This window comes from Uloborus diversus, chromosome 3, assembly GCF_026930045.1.
Source record: "Uloborus diversus isolate 005 chromosome 3, Udiv.v.3.1, whole genome shotgun sequence".
NCBI classification, from domain to species: Eukaryota; Metazoa; Arthropoda; class Arachnida; order Araneae; family Uloboridae; genus Uloborus; species Uloborus diversus.
This window is the reverse complement of record NC_072733.1, coordinates 214095035-214119501: the sequence shown is the minus strand read 5'-3', so window position 1 is coordinate 214119501 and position 24467 is coordinate 214095035. Positions and strand designations below refer to the sequence as shown.

The 24467-nt window shown below is 34.6% G+C and overlaps 1 protein-coding gene across 1 annotated transcript; it reads right to left on the bottom strand.

Annotated features, from left to right (window-relative positions):
- Positions 1-13219: 13219 nt before the first annotated feature.
- Positions 13220-22806, bottom strand: LOC129219201 (cuticle protein 10.9-like). The gene is made up of 3 exons (XM_054853528.1): positions 22763-22806; positions 14976-15026; positions 13220-13701 (listed from the first exon to the last, which is right to left on the bottom strand). The coding sequence occupies exons 1-3, from the start codon at positions 22766-22768 to the stop codon at positions 13348-13350; spliced, it is 411 nt and encodes a 136-aa protein (XP_054709503.1). The 5' UTR covers positions 22769-22806; the 3' UTR covers positions 13220-13347.
- Positions 22807-24467: the final 1661 nt, after the last annotated feature.

Sequence of the window (24467 nt, the reverse complement as noted above, 5' to 3'; positions counted from 1 at the left end):
CGCATGTTTAAGTACTAACTGCTTTGGAAATTCCCGGATGGGCGCTCCAACATGCGCCGCATTTTTCAAAGTTAGAAGGGTCAAAAATCGGAAAGGATTTTTTGTTTCCAGTGTATTGTCCGTTTTTCACAAGAAGGCACTTGACTCCTCCCTCGTCATGTGATATCCGATGACTTTATTTCGCTGCTTTCAGCAGAAGGTGTATTCGGATCATAGCATTTTGTTGTAAAAGCGGCTGTTTTTAAAATGTAGGAATACTTAAAATGACAACAGACAAGTGAAGCAAATGATGTAAAGGAGACTAACACTTTTATTTGCACATTTAAAATGCACGCCCAAATTAAGGCTGTCTGGTTGTCTCCTTTAGAAGAGCGTGGATAGCGCATCAGCCACCCCCGCGTAAAATGGAACTCTGCGAAGGCGTGGCGAAGTGCCGAAAAACGGACAATACCTGTGACTTTAAAGTTTGATACCCAAACATGATTTTCTTTTCGATCTTGAACGGAATCCTGTCGGCCAAACTGGAACCGAACTCGAATTTTGTTAAATAGTAATCAAAAAACCACTATTACGCATTCACTCCTCAACACATAACGATTCTTACCACGCCATGCCGTTGCAACTCATGCAAATGGCACGTATACTGCTATCTATAGATACTACTTCCACCACCGTATCCTCCCCACAACTCATAAAGTGTTCTTTCTAAATACGGGAGCTTGATGCACAGGAGCCCGGGAATATATTTTTTAAAAATATATTGAGAAAAGTAGTAACAAGAGAATAAGAAACCCGAAAAAATTTACAGATATATAAATACCACTGTGTTGGCCACAATTAATATTGTCACGTACAATATTGACGTGGGGGAATGCTGCGCAAAGTGAAATTTTTAAGATAACTTAGTTTCTTCAAAATAAACGAATAGGACATTTGTTTTGAAAATTATAGTATAGAAAGAAAGAATGTTTTTTATAATAAATTTTCCATTGAATTATTTTTATTTATTTTTGGAAATAAATTAGTACTTTCAAAAAAAAGTGGAAAATGTTCACCTTTTTTTTGCTATGGGGCAAAAATTAAAAAAGCAAAAAATAAAATATTTTTCTATTGAAATATTTTTTATTCGATAACAGAAAATGTTTTTGATAAAATGAATGAGTAAGAAAAGAAAATGAAACGATAAACCAAAAAATAACTAGATTGACTTATTAATATATGAGGAAAAATAAGTGAGTGAATAAAATAGTTGAATCAATAAGAAAATAAATAAATGAATAAATAAATGCGCTAGTTAATAAATGAAGTAACTAATAAAGAAATAAAGGTACTTAAGTTAGTTTAATAAATGGTTGAAAAAGTAGACGAAATGAGCTACTACATCAATTTGACCTACATCCACTTTGCCCCGCATGTACTCGACTAATGTGTAAAACATTAAAAATAAAAATAATCTTAATATTGAATAAATAAATAGTGCGCCACGCCTAATTTTAGTGGGCCTCAACTGATATTTAAACTGTTAACAAGAATAGCTTTATTATTTTATTATTGCAAAAAGTTTTTGACTTACAACACAATACTGCAATATGAGTATCAGCTTTTGAGAATTGTTTGTATTATCATGTGCTTTGGTCTTCAGAGGTAACTTTTCCCGGCTGGAAAAGACTGCATTGATTAATTGTATTAATACATAGTTAAAATATTACCAGATAGGTGGCGCTAAAAACAGAGTAAATATGTCACCATTTCAACTTTACCCCACAATTACAACACAGTGAAGGAAGTCTCATAGTTGAATGAAATTTAATACACAGTTGAGTAGTAATGATACAAATAACCAAACATTTTCAAACCAAACAAACAATAAAAAGACATAGAAATTAGTATTTTGTGCGCGCAACAATAAGAGCTGCTACACGACTTGGCACGGAGTGAAACAAAGTTTGAATATCTGTCTGCGGAAGAGTATTCCATATTGTTTATATGCGCAACCAAAGTTCGCCTGTCGAAGCAATAGGACGAGGATCACGAGCGAGACGCAGCCCCCCCCCCCCCGGATATGTCACGATTAATCTCATACATGTTTAATCGTGACATATCCGGGGAATATGCAGGCCAAGGAAGAAGCTGTACCTGTTACGAATCAAGGTAGGAATTGACAGTCCTGGTGACATGTAGACGGGCATTATCCTGCTAGAATACAGCACTAACGATCCTTGCAGGAAATTAATAGCTTGGGGCTGTAAAACTTCGTTTATGTATCGGGGACTCTTCAAATTGCCCACAATTCGTAGCAATTGTGATCGTCCATGATATGCTATGGCACCCCAGACCATAACTCCGGGTGTTCGCCGTCCACTGTGGCGTTCGGGAATGCACTTCGGAATGTGCCGTTCACCGGCATAGCGCCTGACACGAATTCGGCCATCATGGTGCCACAAATTGAAGCGGGATTCGTCAGAAAAGACGATCTGCTGCCAATTAGCACGCCAGCTTCTATGCACATTGGCCCATTGTAGCCGCAGGAGGCGATGGTTTTGCGTTAGAAGAATCCTGCATAAAAGAATTCCTGCGCGCAGCCCACGCTGCAGCAGAAGTCTCCGAATTGATGAAGCACACAATGAAACACCTGTAGCTGTTGACCACTGTGCTGCCAATTGTCTAGAAAAAGGTGTGCGGTCTGTCAGCGCCATACGCACCAGGAGTCTGAAATCGCGAGCTGACTTCACATTTCGGGGACCACTCCCGGACTTCCGAGCTGTCCGACCCTCGTTCATTCACTACTTCCAAACACGCATGATTGTGCTGCTGTTACGCTGAACACGAGCGGCTACTGCACGATAAGACAATCCAGTTTTACGAAGGCCGACAATTCTGCCCCGTTCAAACTCCCAAATTCGCTGAAATTTCGCTTTCTTTCGTCGAAGAGACATAGTAAAGATTCAGTTAACGTTTATTCTAGCATATAACCACCGATAATCATGCACGCCTCGCTACAGCCGTCTATTTATACTCGGTTCGATCCGCCGTTCAGAGGGCGCTGCTCAGCATACGCATGCGCTACCGTTCTGCAATTCTAATCATTTGCATATCATGCTCTACTTTACATTTCCTGCAATTTTCAGCTCACTCGCGTAAGTTCTTTGTGGTGTTGCAATTTTCACAGACAGGAGTATATATATATATATATATATATATATATATATATATATATATATATATATATATATATATATATATATATATATATATATATATATATATATATTAGATAAAGACGGAATAGGTTTTAAAGCATTAAACACTGACGTGAAATTTTTTTATTAACATTTGTTAGTGTTATATCATCTTATTAAAAATGATATGTAAAACCTGGTTTAAAAATAAAAAAAAAATGTGAATTATTTTTCAAGAAACACTTTTACGAGTCTTGGTAATTTGATATTTTAAATTTTAAATAATATTGTACTTATGGTACAAAAATTTAAAAATAGGATATTTTTTATAATGTTTTGATTAAAAATAATCAAAACCAGAAGCGTTCAAGCTCAAAAGTATATTTCATTAACATGAAACGACTAGTATATATTTGATAAAGCATTCTTGAATAACTTATGCATGAAGGAATGGAAGAGGAGTCAGTTTTAATAAAATATGGCTGACTCAAATACCATGATTTTTCAGAAAAAAAATATTGTAACGGCACATAAGAAGGGTAGTTTTTGCTTGTGCTGAAATATCGCTAACTCATATCTACTATTCTGCTTTGGGTAGGTAAAGGGTAGTAACTGCAAATGTTTCATCTTTTTACATTTGTGTCATCTAATGTACGTTAGCTTTATTGTACAAAATTGCTTATTTGGTTTTCGCTAAAAAAAAAAAAGGCGCGAAAAAAACGACTAATTCCAACATTTCAGTATCTTAATTTCTGAATCCAACACACATTTCTTCAAATATCTCGAAAACTAATTTCTGCAGACACTGCCGTTCACCTGCTCACGACGGTATTAATTTTCCTTTTGATCAATAAAAATAAAATTTCATTTCGTCTCATGAAAGAAATGTTGACCATCTTCCCTCAAACACTGCTAAAATGAGAGTATGCAGTAAATAATACCAAACTGACGTAGTGTGAATGTTAATGTAAAAAAAAAAAACGAGCTGATGTGTGCATCACATAACTTCCTTTTACTCCAATTTAATGTCATTTCCTCATTACTGGCAATTTTAACGTGATTCAATAGTTTACTCTCTAAATATCACCAACAGTAGCCAAAATAAAACAGATTTTTAAAAAAAAATCGCCAAATTTGTCGCCAAGTTGGCGACAAAACTTGGCAACTAAAAGACTGGCGATATATCGCCAAGTGTCCGCCAAATTACAACACCACTTGAGTTTACATCGAAATTAACATTGATTTGCCCCCAAAAAGGGGCAAAAGACCCCTTTAGAAACACCCGAATGCAACCAAAAAGGGAGGTGCGCAACTAAAACCCACTAGGAGTGTACGTACCAAATTTCGACTTTCTAGGATTTACCGTTCTTGAGTTATGTGACATACATACGCACATCCGCAGCTACGCACATACATACATACAGACGTCACGAGAAAATTCGTTGTAATTAACTGGGGAATCGTCATTGTGGATATTTCGCGTGTCTATATGTTCTTAGGCACTAATCCACGTGTGGTCGAGTCGAAAAAAAACTCAATATTCATTCGGGGGTGAGTAAAATGGAAATTAAGGTCGATTTTTTGAGTGAAATTTTTTTCGCGAATGCAATACTTCCTTTTTTGTAAAGGGAAGTAAAAAGAAACACCGCTTACACATTTTTAAAGGGACTCTATAAACAAAACGTAGAAATGAAAAAAAAAGGAAAATAGGTATAAGTTCAGATGTATTGGGCTCCGCAGGGACCAATTTAAAAACGGATAAACGTATAAAAGAGGAACGTATAAACGGTACTTCACTGAAACTCAAAATTAGTACTTGCTTTCATATGTTACGTTTTCTCAGTCGACGTGACTAAGTTAAAAATATTTACAGCTTAACATTCTATCTGCATATGGCATTGAAAATACCTTTTTCCTTTTTATAAAAATATTTTCCGGGGTTTTCCTTCCTATGCCATACTGCTGAGTGTTTCCCCCCTCTTTAATTACCAGCTGCGTAGTTCACAAATACTCGGTTTTCCATTCCATCAACGTCTCCTAATTCAAACTTGACTCTAATGAATTCAAACAGTGAAAAAAATGAATTAGTTTAACAACATAGCAGAAAGCCCTGTAGAATTAAAAAGTAGCTCATTTTTTGCGGAATGGGACTATTCGGCGCGGCCGTTTCGGCGCCGCCGTTTTGGCGCGGCCGTTTCGGCGCGACCGTTTCGGCGCTGCCCATTTCAATACGACCTGTTCAAAAATCGAAATCGTCAGCATGTAAATCTGCCAAACATTGCTTCAAAATTCAAGATATCTTTTGTTTTTTTAACTTTTGTAAAAAGTTTTATGAAGTAATATTTTTAAAGGTGTATTTTGTTTTCTTTTCTATTATTAGTTGATAACATGTAAGTTTAAAAACATCTTCATAATTTTTCAAAGTCGATAAGTTAGGAAACAGCATTGACATTTTTCTATGAAATGTAAACATAAAACTCATTCAATTTAAATTGATTTTTTCTTCGTTGCTGATCATTAATTTCTGCACTTACTTAAATATCTTTTCTATAAAAAATTTAAAAATGTCAACTAATAATAAGATGAATTTTTTACATTTTTTATTGGAAAAAGTTAACGTGTTGTGAAATTTACACGTAACCCTGCTCTCTACAAAGTTAAATTGTGTAGTGTGCTTTGAACACAGGATAGACAAGAAAAAACTTTATTATGTAAAGATTATTATTATTTATTGCTTTTAAGTTTCATAAAGACTAATATAATGAACAAAAAATATTGTAAACTTTTTTTTAAATAAAAATAAAATATTTTGTGTCTTTTTAGTTCCTGTAACTGTTCTATAGCACTAAACTGTCGACTGACTATTTCGTAAAAAAAAGGGCAATAATAAAAAATAATAATAATAATAAAACTTTAAAAAAAAAAGTAATTTACAAAAAATTTAAAAATTGATTACAGAAAAATAATAGTGTTTAGAACTAACTTTAAAAAATAAATGATTTTTAGTCAATAAAAAAAATCAAACATTGCCCTAAATTTACCTTGATGTCCGTACATGGGTTTGTAATAGTTAAGTGGAGCTTTTTGGTTAGTTTGAAACGTGTTTTCACGTGAAGAAGACTTATGAAATTATTTCCAATAGCTGCTGCAACAAAGGAGTAATCACCACAGAAACACAAAACGGCTCAGCATTGACTTTAAAAAAAAATCGACAAAGAGGTAGGACTGGTACTGGCATTATTTGCTAATTTTTCAAGATATTTTCTTTTATGTTATCGCAGTAAAACATACGTGGATCACATATGCCCCCTCTTTTCCCCCACTGTAAATTTTAAAAAAAAATTTAACCAGCTTCTAGAGCGCTAAATTCACATCCTTCTTCCAGAAATCTTTTTCCTTCTTTGAACTAAAATTTCTGAAATTCATAAAGTTCAGAATGCAAAAATCTGGCGCCGAAACGGCCGGCGCCGAAACGGCCGCGCCGAAACAGCCGCGCCGAAACGGTCGCGCCGAATCGTAACAAACCCCATTTTTTGAGCATGAAACTTCATTTTGTGATTATTTTCTATCTCCGTAGAAAAGTTGAGATTTTCTTCAAAACATTTAGCAGCATAGTTCATTTACTTTCTACTGCAAATTCTTTGTAGCGAAGCTACAAATCCAGAATTTCACTAAAAAAGGGAACAAAGTAGTAGCTTTTCTTTTTCTTTTCAGAGAAAGAATAGTTTAAACGAAGCAAAAGGCAGTAACAGGTTTCAGGTATAGCTCTCTGATTAACAACCTCATACAGTAAGGCGATAGATTTATAGCTAAAGCATGACAGCACTCCTAAAGGACGGACGTGATAAGTTTTCTAACATGGAAGTCTAGAGGAAGAATAGTAACTCGAAAAGATATAATTCGTGTACACCGGAAAGAAATGTATTTTTCTCAGTTATTGAAAAATGAAAACGGCCTTATATCAATGATATTAGTTCTACTTTCATTCTTCAACATTTTACTACCACTAAGATAATTAACAATTCGTTTTACGCTTCAATCTTGACTCTAAAAAAAAAAACTGCTTTATTGCCAGAAGTAGAATATCTCTTAAAGACTAGGATTTCATAAACTCTTCTAGTACTCGGTACAGCTTCGTAAGTAATTTTGTAACGCTTCATAAGAAGCTGTACGTAACGTTGTAACTTCATAAGAAGCTGTGTCTTTTTTTTTTTTTTTTTTTTAAGGTGTGTGTATCTAGGGAATCTTTTTTAAAAAAAATTTACGCTAGATTTTTGTGGGACAAAAAAATATATAAAAGGTAAGACCCTTTGTCATAGGGTTTCAGTAGGATCAATTCCGAGTCATAAACCCTGAATATGATGGGATGGCATTACCCTGATATATGGGAAAAGTGACTAGACCACACTATACGTCCAAATAGACACGTCAGCCGGCCGCTGTTAATATTTATCACGATACAGATTGCTTATTTAATCATTGAAGTTGCTTTACGAACAAGCTCCTGTAGGAGGGACGTTCTTCGCATCATTATATCAGGAAGATCTCACGCCATTTGTCACTTACAGACGCAAAAAGGTTCTTATGATACTGGAATTTGTAGTGAAAAGGAAACTTCTAAAAGTTTCGTGAATAGCTATGCATTCGAGTTTATATTTTGCGATAGAAATTTCGTGGGAACGTTGTTTGTGGTTTCAAAAATTGGTAACTTTCATGCATGTAAAAGTCGATAACTGATAGTTTTGAGTAATTTACGATTAAACTATTTTGTGTAATCCTACATCCAATTAATTCAAATCTGCTTCTGTTTTTTATATGAATAATAAGTCACTTAAAATTTCATTAGAATAAGTTGGTTCACTCTTTAATAATTTGCTGCACATGATACCAACATACATTTTAATGACTTCAAATATCTACTTTCAAATTCGCTTAAAAATATTGATCTCTGGAGACTGAAGTAAATGAATGCCCGAAGTGATTGACAGTTATTTTAAAACAGAAAGTATACCATATGGTATGTCTTTTGTAACGTGCCCAATGTTTCTTTCGTTTAGCATTCGACCCACATCCAGTTAAAATGAGCACACATAATGACTCATGCTCTAAATCAAAATAATACACCATATAGCACTTAAGTTATGATTTGTAGTTTAAAGAGAAATGAATCCAGCTGTTTTCTCCTAATTTTCCAAACTGTTTTACAAATTTCTTTCGAAGATTGGAAACCGGAAATTTAACTTGTAATTCTAATTGGAATTACTGAAGAACACCCCTCCCTCCTTACCTCAATACATATTCCTGATCCTAGGGCTAAAGTAAGTTGGATTGAAAAATTGCTTCCAGAATAAAATTCAGGTCAGATAAGGGTTAATCCAAGTTAAGTTTAAAACCTTGCAACAATTGATTATTTTTTCTCAACAAACTACTATCATAGTTCGGGGGCTACGGGGGAAGAAACTGCATTTTGTGATAAAATTTTGAAACTTGTCATGTTGGTAGACAGTGTATATACAAATATTTCAGGAAGGGGAGACATTCCAAAATCCCCTCCCCCCCCTGGCGGCCATTTTTGGTTCAAAACCAAAAAAGGCGATTAAAAAAATGATTATAATTTTTCTAATCATTGGTTGTATCACTCCATAAATGTTAACTATATTTTTTACCGCCCGAACTGTCTAGTTATCCGACCATGATGCACCTCGTTTGTTATGACTAAGTACGCATAATCGAAACTATTTCCAAAGGGTATAAGAGAACCAGGACTTGAGGGAAAATGGGTGAAATTAATGTCAAGACAACATAATTCTCATAGAAAGAAATTTAAAGTTTGAATTTTAAACTTCTTCTTGTTATTACTATTATTACTATTGTTGCTGTTGTTAATTCTCGGTTACCCAATTGATCACTACACATTAGTAAGCTTTTAATCATTATATGAGCAAAAAATACCTAAAGTGTATAATAAAATGTCTCTAACTACTTCTTACAAAAAGATTCACATCGATGCAATGAATACACTTTTGACAGAGAAGTTTTTATAACTTAAAAATCCGAGAAAGAAAGCAGCATCCCAATGTATAAATTTTGGAGCACCGTATAAAAGCTGGGGCTTTTAATGTTAATGTTTATTAGATCACAGCTTTCAACCAACTTTAATATCTTTACTGAAACTTTGAAGGAGTTGATTCTGTGTTTTTATCCCATTTTATCGCTATACTAAACGATGTACATATACTTTTTACTAACTGTGCTCGATGGTTACCAGTTTTCATAAAAGATCTTCTTTAATCCACAAACCTTCCAGACGTACACAAACTTTCGAAGAAGGAAAGTTTATTTTATTGTATAGAAAAGACAATGAACGTGTTGTCTGTAATTGGATTCGAACATGCTTACAAGCAAAACAATGCGGTGATGAAAGGAGACGGGGGGTATAATTAGTCTATCACAGATCCAACTGCGTTAAGGGCCTGGATATTGGTTGGTCTTGAAGTTATCGATTTAGTAACACATTTTGCGAAAGTTACCTCAACTCATATAAAGAAACGCTGTATATGCGCAATGAAGAAATGTTAAGTTTCCAAAGCCTGTTTTCAAGAAAGGTCTTAAAGAGTCAGGCCTTGAACAGAAATATCTGAACATGGAAATCCATTTTTAGAAACATCGAAAGAATTGTTCTCATTAGAGACGAATATAGCAGTAGATGAAGAATATGTACAGCAACTCATGAAGATTGGGCAAGTTGGGAGAAAACCGGTTACAACAAATTCATAGAGAAAAGAATTGTGACTCAGAAGTCACTTCATATTCACGGGTAGAAAAAAAAAACTTTTTAGTCCTTCATTTTTACAGAAAGACCAGTAAGTCTGTTTAATGAAAAGATTAAAATTCGATACAGATTCATTTTCAAAGCTTTTCAGAATTTGCAATATCGTACATTTAAACCTGGATGAATTTTTCCTCTATGAAAATCAACCTCATACTCCATCGATTTCAATAAATGGAGCTCTTTGAACGGGAAATAAGTCTAGTCATTAACATTCCTGCTCAATGAGTTAAGTAATAGTATTCCTACTGGTGAAGGCTACTCGAGAGAAGACGAAAACGAGCTGAGAAGGGTTGCTGAAGAGGAAAATGATAAATACCATATTCAGAATAATAAGTGCAGAGATACGTCGTGATGCTACTGTCTATGATGGTTCTTTCATCGTTCACATAAAACGACCTAGGACCGAAAATTTTTTGTTAGAGTATTTGAAGTCTATTCAGGATACAGATGCAAGACATATAAGGGGTGCACGAGAAGGATATCATTTTGGAGAAAATGGTTTGCTTCTTGAGAACTATATCAGTTTCATCCGGAATGCAGATAAGAAGATAGAATTGAATTTCATGATTGCACTGCCTATACCATCTTGTTTTGCTCTTAATGATTCGACGGTGATTTTCATTGAATACAACAGCTCTATCTCCATCAGATCACGAGGAAGCTGATTGTATGATCTTCGCACATGTAATGGATGCTGCAGAAAGAGGATACAGAAGCATATGCGTAAGAACTGTTGGCCCCCGCTGTCATTTTAGGCATATCATACATTCATGAGCTGTACAAAAAGGGGAGAAAGAAGATGGAGCTTAAATTTGTAGCTGGAAAACAATTTCAACTTATACTAGTCCAAGATTTTGCTCACAAATTCAGTCAGCAAAAAAGCAGTTGCTCAAAGAGGTTTCCACTCATTCTCAGGATGTGACACGACCTCTTTTTTTGCAGGTCGGGAAAAAGTGACGATGGTGAAAAAAATGGAAAGACTATCTTGATTGGTGCATTTTTATACCTATCGCAACCTTAAAAAAAAGCATGCCTGATTAAAAATTACAAATATCTTAGCGAATCTTTGCGACTCGTCTTCATATGACTTCCGTCCGTAAATGAAGCTAGAAAATGTTTTTCCATCAGCAAACAAAGATAAATGATTAACTTATCACCCACAGCTGAGGCTCTTAGGCAACTTATTTAGTACTTTATCAAGGGAGATATCAATGGGGCAGTATGCCTAAAAATTTAGCCTGAAATTAAATTCATGATTGTGGTTTACAGTTACAGTAATTGATGAGAAGCTCGTTCTTGTTTGTTTGAGTTTGCCCGCAGTTTCAAGTGATTAAAGCGAATTTATATCATGCAAGTTTCAAACGTTTTAAATTACCTTCTGTATAATCATTGTACGTATCACTTACTCAGATTTGTTGTAGTTTTAGTTGTAGTTTTTGTAGTAGTGAGTTTATATTTTGATAAATAACAATTTTATTAATAATAACAATATTGCTAGCTTTACTAACATAGCATTAAACTTCTTGTTGAGGTAATTAACAATTTATTCCTCTTACATCGTTTAAAAAATAGAACAAACGCTTCAAATTGTCTAATGAGAAAAAAAAAACTTAAAATTCGTTTTAAAGCTTTTAATAATAAATTTTGGATTTCTATGAACAAAATATCCGTGCCCTCTCCCTTCCTAATTTTGCTAGTGCAAATATGACTCATAAAACTGCAGAATGTGAGTGTATCTTCGAAGAAATTGCGAAAAAAGTATTTGAAGTTTTTTTTTCCAATAATGAAAATTGATTTCGTTTTAACTGATCAAGGTATTTTATTCATTCTTAAAAACCGATTCAAGTTTTTGTTTCAAGTTTTAAAAAAATAACTAGCTTTGTTTGTGATTTTTTATTTCTAGTTTTATTCTCAGTTTTGTAATCAGGTTTTTATCAGTAAATTTTAAAATATATGTCCGGATTTTCTAATGTTTCGGATTTCTGGGACTCGGATTATTGAATTCTACTATTAATTGATTTTTTCTTTAACATAGTGCTTTAAAATACATAAAAAAAAAATTCTCAAACTACCTCTCCAGAAATGTTAAATACTTTAGTTAGTTAAAGTTTCGTTTAAAAAAATCAAAAGTTTTTGAAATTATTATCAAAATTAGGAGGTTAAGAGATATTTTCTGGTTTTTACACTTTAGTAATCATAATAGAACTCACAAAAGATATAGTGGGTGTTTTTCTAAAAATAAAAAGTAAAAGTAGTTTTAGATTTTCGACCAAAAGGGGCCGCCAGGGGGGTTTTGGGGGGATTTTGAAATGTCTCCCCTTCTAAAAATGTGTGTAAGGAAATTGTCTATATGCGTGCCAAGTTTCATGATTTTATCAGAAAATGCAGTTTCCGGCTATATTTTCTATCATAGCCCTTCTACTATAAGCATTTGGAAGCTTATGCCTTGCGTTCAATGCTTTTGATGAGCAGAACCTGAGATGCACATCATTGTCAGAGTTTTGGATGGAACAGCCATTAATTGTAAAATAATTTCTATTTCTAAACAAGTCACTGATTTTTCAGATTATGTTCTCAGCACTTCTTTGTTATTTGTCAGGAGACAAACTATTTACTAAGTCCTTAGTGTGTCGGAAATTGATTGTTGGTGTGCATGTATGTGTGCGATAGTGAGTGAGTGTCTTATACAAATCCACAGTTTATGTCAGATTTTTTCCAAATTTGGCACGATATCCGTAAAAAATTAAGATACGCATAGTAAACAAATGAATCTTTCTCGTTCCATTTATGCTCGTTAAATAAGTGTTGTGCTACATGATATGCAGAACTTCGTTAAAATAAATATTTATCGAAAACGTTCCAATAATAATATAAAAAAACTACTTCCACTTCAATTTTGAATATCATAATTAAAATTTTGGTCAGAGTGGGAGTGGACCTAATTTTTTCCCCTAGTGTGAACCCTGGTGTGAGTAAAGTAGTGCCTAGTTTTGAGTACGACTCAACAGTTAACTCGAATAGTTGTTCGATTGATAGAAGTCATGCGCATCAGCAATATCTAGACTTATATGAGGAAATTCTTATTGTGCACATGCTCAAATCTGCATAAGGCTTAAGAATTGTTATAAACTCCCTATTGCAAACAGCATATGAATTCTGGAAAACAGAAGAACGCATTTTTAGGATTATCTAATACACACCGCAGAGGTAGAGAACATATGTATTGAAATTTATTATACACAAGTTTCAAGTCAATACACCAAACACATGACTAAATAAGTTCAAAGTCCAACATCTATCCGTTGATACGCCCAGTACAATTGCCAGAAAAATAATTTATTCGGTTATGGGAACCAGGACGTATCGAACGCCAGTCCTGGTAGAAGCCGGGGGCTTGGGGGCAGGAGCACTGGTTAGAACAGGTCCAGCTTCTGCCGCTGAAGATTCAACCACAACGTCAGCAGGATTCTGGTTGGCAGTACCAGGTTCATTGGTACGGATTGTAGCTCGGAAACCAGCTTCATCAGCAACATATTCAACCGTCCGGGTGTGTCCTTCCAGATTGCTGACGGTATAAGATCCCGTCACGCGTCCGGCCCCATCCCCGTTCTCTTCATGTGAGCTGCTTCCACCATCCTCCGTGTTAGCCATGTAGTTGAAAGAGTAAGGAATGGGTACAGCATTGGGAGCCTGGAGGAAAACGAAACAAGAAAGACGACGTGTGACCACACAATCTTACTAAAAATCTTACTAAAAATCAATGATATGCGACACTACGTCGTTCTTAACTATGAAAGCATCTACTTATGTTAGCAAGTAGTTGATTAAAGGAAGAAATGCTTCAACATATTCAACGCGAAAGATGACGTATATTTATTTTCTATCTTTATACTACTAATAAAAGAGAGAGTATGTCTGCCTAGATGTTTGTTTTTCGCGTTATGACAATTTGACCAACTCTTTTTTAATTTTTAATTTGGCTCAAAATTAGTACGGGAGCGTGGGAGTGACAATTCGAATGGTTATTATTTTTACTGCATTCTCCAATCTTGCTCTTTTACAATTTTAATTCCAAACAACCTTTTCACATTAATTCGCTCGTTCGTCAAAAAAAAAAAAAAAAAAAAATCACGTTTCTAAATTTTCAGATTATTCGAAAGTCTCAACCTTTCTGCATGAAATGAAATTTAGTGTAAAGCTTCTAACATAGTTAGAGCACTAGTAAAAAATGTTTTTAGCATAAAATCAAGGCTGAGTAACGGACAGTTGTCATTTCTTTTTCACCACGGCACAATCGAAACATAATTCTTCCTACTGTAAAATCCTTTGATTTACCTTATTTTTTTGTGATTTTCTTAAATTGCTCACATATGATCAATGCGATCCGCAATATTAAAAATAAAATGTTCAAGATGCATAAGAGAAAAACTTTTATGGCATCTAAAATTTCCGATTAGTTTTGGTGTTATGGTTACAAATTCTTAATTCGTTAACTCCTCATTGGAAGTTTTATTTGGTTTCTTATTAGACCGATCTCGGAATGCAAATTAATGACTTTAAAGGTAACAAAAGGCATTAAATAATTGATTTCAAAAAATCATTTAAATCATGACTAAGCCTTTTTGATCTACTTCATTAAAAATTAGTTATACATTAATTCAGGATTACTAATTCCAAAATGTTTTTAAAAATATATTGTTAAATACTTGAAGCAACAAAAAGTCACCACTATTTGAAGGGAAACAGAAGTGGCTACTAATGTTATCTTCACTAGGTTATACTTGACGGTTAAAGAATTTTCCCAGTTTAGCCCTTCGATTGACTTCTTTTTACTAATAGCCTAGAGAGAAATGTGATTCAAACAGAATGATTTCAGAGAGTCTAAATTCAGGTTTCGAAGATCAGATTGCTTGTATGCAGTATTTTTCATATTTTGTGGAAAAAAAATGCAGATGTGTACTTACAGGTAATTGAGCAAAAACTGTTGCCAGCAGTGAAACAAAAACGATGAGAGCCTAAAAAAAAGAATTGAACTTCAGTAAAATGGCATAACGATGTCATTGTCAGAACTTGCTTAAACACCTTTCAAATCAACGTAAATGCATCAAAAATATGAACAGGCTTTGTTGCAAACAAAAATTTAAACCCAACTTAATTTTCATCACTTTACTAAAATTTGACGAAATTTACTATTTCAGATCTTGTATTATGTTAAAAATAAATAATAAAAAGGGAGATGATTGTTTTTACTCTGGTTAACACTGAATGGCCTAATTTAATTTAGATTCTACTCCGATGCTTTGGAGACATCAAAAAAATATAGATACGAATAATATTCATGATTTTTTGAGGTAAGAACATTTTGAGTCTAAGTCCAACGAAATTCGGATCTTCCAGGCTATTTTAGTTTGGTGTTAAACACATGTTTTGTAAACATACTATATATTCCTGGAAAAGTTCCTTAGTTTCTTCAAAACGAGAAAGTTGGCGATTGAAACGGTTCTGAATTAAATAAATAAAATAAACTGGTTTATGATTTTACTTTATACACGACTATGTACATAAAGAAAAACATTAAATCGATGGGTTTGCCGACCGTTTTTGCTGTCAATTTTCGAGAAATATCCTGTCTTCTTTCAACTTTCAGTAATTTTTATTCATTTTTTTTAAACTATTAAATCGAAATTTAGAATTTTTTCAATAATGCTTTAAAGGAATTCAGTTGTTCTAGAATTTGCCAGAAGAAATATAAAATCTAATTTCTGTTTGAATCTCTCGGTTTGGGAAAAAGGAGAGAGGGGGGAGCAGTCGAATTCTGTGGAAAGAACACTCTATAGGAAAATATAGTGTTCTATATACTCAATCGTACAATTTTAAAGCAATTTTAGAGTTACAATCATTAATTTTCTCTTAACTATATAATTATCATTTATTTGCTTTTAATTGATTGGTTCTGATTATTCATAACAAATCATGCACTTTCTACTTTATTTATTTATGTATTGTTTTTAATCTTTGAAGCTGTTACTCGAATAAATGCTACGGATTCTACTTATTCAAAATAGCAGAAGAACAGGGGAAAATTTAACTTAGATAATAGAAATAAAAGCCTGCAAGTGGTAAAATTTGCCATTATTGCTGTATGACATCTTTCATGACGCATGCTAAACTTTTTTTTCAGAAGTAAAACAATGCTCTTATTTGTGAAGTTTTTATCTGAAAATTAATCTAACTTTTCTCACATGCCTTCCTAAAGGTTTTTATCCTCGTTTTTTAATCCTGGTGTAAAACGTGCTCCTTATAAATTAGGTTTCACGTTTAGAAGAGAACTGAATCGGGCTAGGTTAAAAAAAATATCAGCTGGAAAAGCTTTATTGAGTCTTTGTTCTATCAGTTCCATTAAAAAAAAAAAAAGATGACTCAAAATAATTCTCAATTATAAGCATGCCATGATATTCTTGTTTTGATTGTTACTTGGGGCTTTTAGTATCAACACCAGTTCAATTCACTTTTTAAAAATGCACAGGAGAGGCAAAAAAAAAAAAAATCAAAAATCTCTTATTGAGCTATTTTCCTGAGGTATCCGAATTTTGACGGCAACCTTCTACCTAATTGATCAATATGCCTTCCAAATCGCTTAGCAGCGAGATATAGTTTTCACCAAGAAGTTATGAAGTGACATAACTGTCGAAAATTCATAGATTGAGCAGGTTTTATATTAAAAACACCTGTCTCTTTTTTTTTTCTTCTAAAACAGCCTGGGTAAGAGAACAGAACAATAAGCGTGCACGGTCATAAGCCACCTCAAGATTCCTATTTGCACATTTCTACGTAATGGTCTCAAATGAAAGTTCAAGTTCTCTTTATAACAATCATTTGGGAACATTGAATTCGAAGGGAAGACCGCTTCTTTTAGTTCAATGTCTGGGACATGAGATTTTACTGATAAGAAAATAACAACTTCCTTCGGATCTTGGTGTGGATTCAGTTAGTAACCAGGTTCAGATGCAACATCAGGAACCTTGAGCAGGTACGGTCAAAACTACTCTGCCGGTATATACTAAAGTAATACACAATACCAGAAAGGGAAAGGATTGCACATTATTTGTGTACCAGTGGCGTCGTTTTGACCACACTCAAGGTCTGATTTACCTCAGACCCTTAAAGGCCCCCTAGCTCCTGGAACCCCCCAAAAATGACAAACTATATATGGAAATTTGTACTAAAATATGGCTTTAAATTTTTTGCTACGGTGTTTAACATCAATAGTGTATAACAGTGTGGCTTTTAACATTAAAACAAGTATTTTCGCCCTAACCTGTAGAACATGCAATCACAAAAAAAGTGTACGTTTGCAACTCTACAGTGTACTTTTATCCAATGTTATGCTCATGGGGGGCCCTAGGAGGTGTGCCTGGCTTACTGTTTTAAATTTTCTAAATCGGGCCCTGACCAAACCAACACACCTCTCCAGTTTTAATTAAGAATTAAACAACATCTTTATTTATTGAATCTTGCTTCAATGTACGTTTTAATGAAGCAAAATGATGTCAGTTTTGAAGCATACAGTCGATAATTCGAAGTTTCCAGGAAACTGCTAAAAAATTCGAGTTATGGGAAGTTTCCACAACAGTCTCAAGAGTTTGGGATCCGATGAAAACTTTGAGGTAATAGAATGTTTGAGTTATAAGCTTCGAAGTTATTAAGATTTGACTGTATTTGACGGAAGAAAGAACAAATTTGGTATTTGAGGTTAGTTAGAATGCATTTCAAAATAACGCCATTTCAGCGGCAGCAAAGTTCGGATTCAAATTTAACCACCTGTTGACGAAACAGTGATTTATCTCCGCTATAGATTTCAACTACTGAATGTAAAATGAGTTTGTGAACCCTGCTTTATCTTAGCTTAAAGTAACTTGTAAAAGAAAAAGGGCGCTGACCAGTATCTAAACAGTTTAAAAATTCAATAACATTTTGCAAAGGTGTCCATGCTCTCTAAGAGCGATGGCGCACTCTCTGAAACGCTACGGAGCACGCCCCCCCCCCCCCCCGAAGACGAAACGAAGAACCTTAACACACCCCTGAGCGTTTTAATGCCGCAGTTTGCGCATGTCCCCCCCCCCCCCCCTTTGTGAGCTCCCTTGACTTTTTACATCAAAGAAAACTAGCTTTTGATTTAAGTGGAAATCTCTTTGTTTAGAGTTTCGTAAACCAAACTGAATTTTAAAAAAAAGTAGTAGAGTAAAAGCTCCAGTAGTCGGCCATTTAGGAGATCAGTTGTTGTTAACCTATAAATTTCAGCCATCAATACAACAACAAAACAATGTAAACCTTTAGGCTGTACCTTTAAAAATATTTTTATTTTAAAAACCAAGCTATTGTTAATCCGAGGAAATGCTCCAGTAGTCGGCCATATAGAAAACAGTGCTCAGCCATGCATGAGCCAGTAGTCGGCCGTTTCATTTTCGTTACTCTAATGAGGTGTAAGTGAATAATTTTGAACAAAATTGAATGCAAAACTTACAGCACAGCAGTGTACTTAAAAAATTAATTATTCCAGTAATTACGAAAGATTTTTGCATTCTCGATGTCTTCATTACGTTTATCTTTATATTATCTTCTAAACTGCAATCAGTTTGAATATGCATTTCATGCAATATTTTTTTACTATTTATCTTCTACATCAGCGGTTCTCAACCTACGAGGGGGGAACGGGGTGCAAAAGAATATGAAGGCGACGGCGGGGGGGGGGAAGGGGCGTTAGGATATATCAGATAAAATAAAATCAACCCTCGCATTAATGTTTTGAAAGTGACTATTAAGTACGCCAACCTCACTTGGATCCTAAATTACCTCAAAAAATTGTATTTTCTTCTTTTCATCTTGGATTTCTTTTTTTCTAGTAATAAGCTGTTCAAAATAAAGCTTTGCAGTTGAGTTCAATTTTGTGAGAGAAATTATCTAGATTTTCCCTTATTTACTTGTTTTCAGCTACCCATATCAGCTCCGGTTTCCAATTAGATTGCTTCTATTAACCACTTACGGAGGGGGGAGGGGAGTGACATCATGTCAGTCTTCAAAGGGGCTGCAGAGCCTGAAAGTTTGAGAACCCATGTTCTATGTGATTGACTAAAATGATATCATATGCAATCATATTTTTTGGAAAAGACATCTTGAAAACTTCTAAAACATGAGGATTTGGACTCCCTCCTTCCTCCACCCTGGACCAAAAAGGTTTCTGTGTTAACTCTTTATGTTAACATTAAGACTGAACTAAAGAGTTGATAGAATTCATGACCGACAAAGAGCGAATTATTGAGCGATATGATTGACATTTGACTAGTCAATGTTCATTAGAACGAATCCTCAACATACAGAACACAAAATTAAAAAATTACAATTGCAGTTTTGGAAATAATTTCACCTCAAAACAATAAAAGTAAAAATCCTTTTACTTAAAAGATTAGCAATCAAGGTCACGTCTAAAGCAAAATTTATCGTAAAAAACAATAGTACTTCGAAGGAAGCAATATTTTTTGCAATAAAAAGCCTTAGCACCTTTTAAGTACTTCACTTGTTCCAACACTCTCCCCTGTAAAAAGTGGGGGCAGCAGATGTTTAAACAATGATAAATTATTACAAAAGCTCGATTTTACACTACATTTTAGTTTGTAAGGTAGGTTCAAAGCAGTTGTTGAATTTTGTGGTCTGCAGTTACACGAGTCATAACGACGGCGGCGGCGCACCGAGCTATTCTGACAAGCTTACGTGGATCGCTTAGTTTTAAGGTGTGTGACCACCTGTGGGAGAAGAAGATTTATTTTCAGAACTTTGGAACAAAGAAACGAGGAAATGAGCACCAAAAAAAAACGTAATATGTAAACAAAATATATAGCAACAGCAGAAATGAGCCTATTGTTATATTATCGTATTACACAGTCAGTAGAATTTCATCTCTTAATTTGCATAACTCATCTGTATTTATGAAAATGAAAAGCACAAGGATGAAATCGATCTTTTGCAGTGTACGAGAATATTACATTTGAGGGTTCAAAATCACAGCCTTTCTTTATTGTAAAGTAAACTTTTTCGCACTAGTGCAGAATTTGTTTTTGAAATCATTGTTTTCTTCCAGAGTTATGCCTATTTTACTGTTTGTTGCTTACCGTAGATCATAATTTTAAAAAATCTTGCACTTAAACTTATGCAACAGTTTTTTGATGGCTCTCTTTTTGTGAAACATAAAAGAAAAAACCACATTGGTCTGCAAAGCTACCCCAAATTTTCATTGGTTAGTGATCGACCAGAAATTAATCACTCGCCACCTACTAACTAAACTTCTATAAAATACTCAACAGTCCATTTAAAATAACTTCTTCAGCCACAAATGACTATTACTTCACTGATTGTTTTTCCTCAAAACAATTCATTTCTATTTCTTTGCAATTAGTTTGTAATGGAAAAGCGATCCCAAGTTCTCACGTAGTATTCCGCGGGGTCGTGGTGGCCTGATCGGTAAGGCATTGGACTTGGGGTCGGAGGATCTCGAGTTCGATCCTCGCTGGTCGAAGATCCACCGTCGTCATTAATGGTGACTGGGCGTGGTTTAATATATTCTCGTGGTCACAATGTCCTCCTAGTGAAACGATACCTCTGGGGGGTGCCAAATCAGAAAGTTATTCGGCTCCTGGCCTGGTTCTAAATTCTCGAACTGTCCATTAGATGGCACCATCATCTATTGTGTTGCCTTTTGAAAGCAAGACGCTTGGCACGCAGTCCCCCATAGTTTGAGGGCCAGAGGTCCCTTTGATAGTTAGTATTCCGCATCGCCAACGAGTACGAAAAGCCATTATTCGTTTCATTCTTCTCCCCCCCCCCTCCCTTTTCTAATAACTAATGAGCGCAAACTCGTGAGACTGAACAAAAGGTTTGAACGCTTTTTTTAGGGACGGGAAAAAGAAAAATGCAAATGAATGAAGTTGCAGTTCGGTCTCCTGCACCAACATTTTCTTCCATTAATAGTATAGTCTCTTTTTGGTAAAGGAAACAGTCCTGGATAAAGGGACGACTAATGATAAAGAAGTGCCAACTAAACTAAAAGTGTCTACCGATCGCTGCCGACTAACTTACAATTTTAGATTTGAAGTGCAGTCCCAATTTTAAAATACATGAGTAGCATACGACAAGAAAATAAAGAATTTCTTAGATTATACAGAGAAGATCGTAAAAAGTTCCAACTGAGTGGAGTGGGAAAGTTTTTTGTCTCGGAAATAAGCACTAAGTCTACAAATGAAGAAAATAAAGATTAATGTAAGAATAAAGAATACAAATCCAGCGTTGGAGTGAATGAGGCATTACGCGAAAACTTATCATCATCATCTGCAGCTCCGGTTAGTTGAGTTGTGACCTTGACTATGTTTACCTGTTTTAGGGGAGTTTAGTGAAAAATAAACGCGTTGTTGACTCGGATTTTAGTTGGAAAATTTTTGAAAAACTACTAAGAATGTTCCTCAACTCAATTTAGCGCCAATTACCCCTCCTTTTTTCCGAAACAGAGGTAAACATTGTCAGAGTCGGAGCTCAACTTCTCAGAGCCTCGTAATACCTAGTGCAAAGAAGGCCGAGATTTCATCACCAGCAACAAAATAATTAGATTCAATTCCTAGATTAAAACTTTCTTGATTGACTAAGGACTCGAACATTGCTGAGATTTTGATCCTCACAAAATAGCAACAGCCTTAAACTCTTAATCAGGGTTCAGTAAGTAACCGACTTAGATACAACAGTTGTAATTGTGCACTGTCACTTCGGTGACAGCTACAAGGAGCCCTCGGAGAGTGATGTAATTGTGCATTGAACACCATCATAATTCAACAGGCACCAGTGAACGTTTTAAGGAAGTAAAATTGATCATCACATCTAACGAACTGAACAACTCTTGATGACACCGTAGAAAGAGGAATTAATCGGATTGAAAAGATTTATTTCGTTAGTTGAACAAGTCTATCATGGATGAACAAAAATAACTCTTCCTAAAGGCACCAGCATCACCAAACGAGCAAAAGAAGGGTTTGCATCGTTCAAAGTCGATTAAACAACGCATATTTTGTCCATCACACTACCTAGTAATCTTAGCTTGTTGTTTTAATATTGTTCTGATTTCTAGTTCTTCTAACTCAAATAATTAACTTAGAGAAATTGTATTTTTACCTATTTTTACAGAACTAATCAAAACGTATCCACCTCAACATATTAGCCAGTCTTCTTGAAATTTGACACTCATATTTAATTTATTTTTGAGAATCGGGCCCTAAGCAAAGTCAGAAAGAAATTCTATACATAAAAATATGTACAGTAACACCTCTCCTAACGGACACCCCTCAAAGGCGGACACCCCTCTTATGCGGTCAATTTTTAATTCCTCAGTTCCAATGCAAATAACATTATTAAACCCCTGTCCTGCGAACACCTCTCTATTGCGGACAAAAAAAAAATGTTCCGTTAGTGTCCGCATTAGAAGGATTTTACTGTATTAGTAGCCCATTTTTATGTGCAAAAAATATCCCACTATCGGCATCAGAGAGTTATTTTTCCGAGATTTCAACACACACACACACACACATTTAGCAATATTAAAGCATTTGCGAGAGAATTTTTAATCTAAAAACAAATGTGTGCTGTTGTCAACCACAAGAAGACAAGTAGGCATGTAACAGACATTCATTACCAAAGTATTCAAAAAGGAATTTACCTTCATGATTGGGAAGATCCGAGTCTTGGGTGCTAAGTCTTCTGAGCAATGTATACACAGATTCTTCTCTTCTATTTATACTGAACTCATGAGCACCTTTTGCTTTAATCAGAGGAACATGACTTGCATAGTAAACCATACTTTCAGAATATGCTGAAATATTTAAGATGAAATCTCCCTAAGTGCATAGGATTTCTCCTTGAAAATTCGATGCATCTTTTCGGATATGTTTATCTCAATGATATCGTTGAAACTTAGAAGCACGTACAAATGGGATACATTAAATAACGGAATACTAACAAATGGCTTTGGGAGACGTTCTATTGAGTACTAATGACTTATTTTACATAGAACATGAGATAAGTTTGGAATGGACAAAGTGGATTTATCCTCTTGGTAGAAGTACGTAGCACGTATTTAATACATGAGTAATAACACGATAACCCAATTAATATCAAAGTAGTTATTACCTTTGCCGATATCTAACTAACTATCAATTGGATATTAAGAGCCATTGTCTGTAAGCATCAGGCAGGTTGTGATTGTTGGGATTTTTAATTTTTTTTTTTTATTTTTACATATATTGTTCCTTATCATGAATGTTATGTAAATCCGAAATTTGAGCTTTGTCTGACTCACCGTTTTTGAGAAAACAATTTTTTTTTTGTTTAGGGGGCGTGGCACATTATTGCTGGTTTTTCAAATTTGCAGATTTTAATGTGCTTGTTGCTTGAAGCGCCCTTATAATGACATGGATTTTTTAATTCTATATTACTATATGGTTTTGTTAGATACTGTTACAGCTGTCAAATCGGTGACACTACGAGGGCGACGCCCACAAACTCCGTTTAAAAATGACCGAAAATGATTTTTTTTTCTATGTTCAGGACCAATTTTTTCAAAGCGCCTTCATGATGACACCAACATTTTTAGATCATTTTCTAGCCACACTTACATACATCAAAAATATGTATCAAAATCGGTGTCACTATAAGGGCGCCAGAAGATATTGGAACTTTTATTCGATAAATTTCACAAAAACACAAATATTTAAAATCTAACTACAACTGTCGCCCTCATAGCAGAGATCTGATACTAAATTTGGTTGATAACCGACATGTTTGTCTAACATTTGCACAAAAAAAATCGGTGTCATTCCCATTATTTTTGGAAATATAATCGTTCGAAGTTAGTACGTTATGGCGTTTTTTAATATTTATTTATTTAATCTTTTCACCCCCAGATAGTTTTTTTGAACATATTTATTTTTAATTTAATACAAAAATGTGTATCTTTTAACATAAATAGCTTTGGGCAGTAAGAGCGTCTTTTTCTTGAATAGAAAATGCCCGTTTTGATATAGGTACAGGCGGATGTATTGTGCATAATATGTCTAGATTATCATACCAATACTCATCTTGTTTTTTCTGCCAAACAAATCTGTTTATTCCAATTGTTCTTGACATACATTTGACCTCAACTTGCAAATGGATTTTATACGAAAGATGTATAGAGAGAAGCTCTTACAAACATCTTATATAAATGCTTCAAATTGTCAACTAATAAATACCCCTGCATTGCCAAAAGTTCAATTTAATGAAATTGGATGGGCCCTATCTTTACGGGCTCAGTTCAAGTTCACTTCAAAGCAGAAGGAGTATTTATAAGAACAATTTACGATTGGTGAAAGTATTGGGAAAAAACA

Excerpts from the sequence above, each read along its gene's own strand:
- LOC129219201 (XM_054853528.1), bottom strand. Across the intron at positions 13,702-14,975 it reads CAGTTTTTGCTCAATTACCT|GCTCCCAATGCTGTACCCAT; the intron begins GTAAGTACACAT and ends GTTTTCCTCCAG.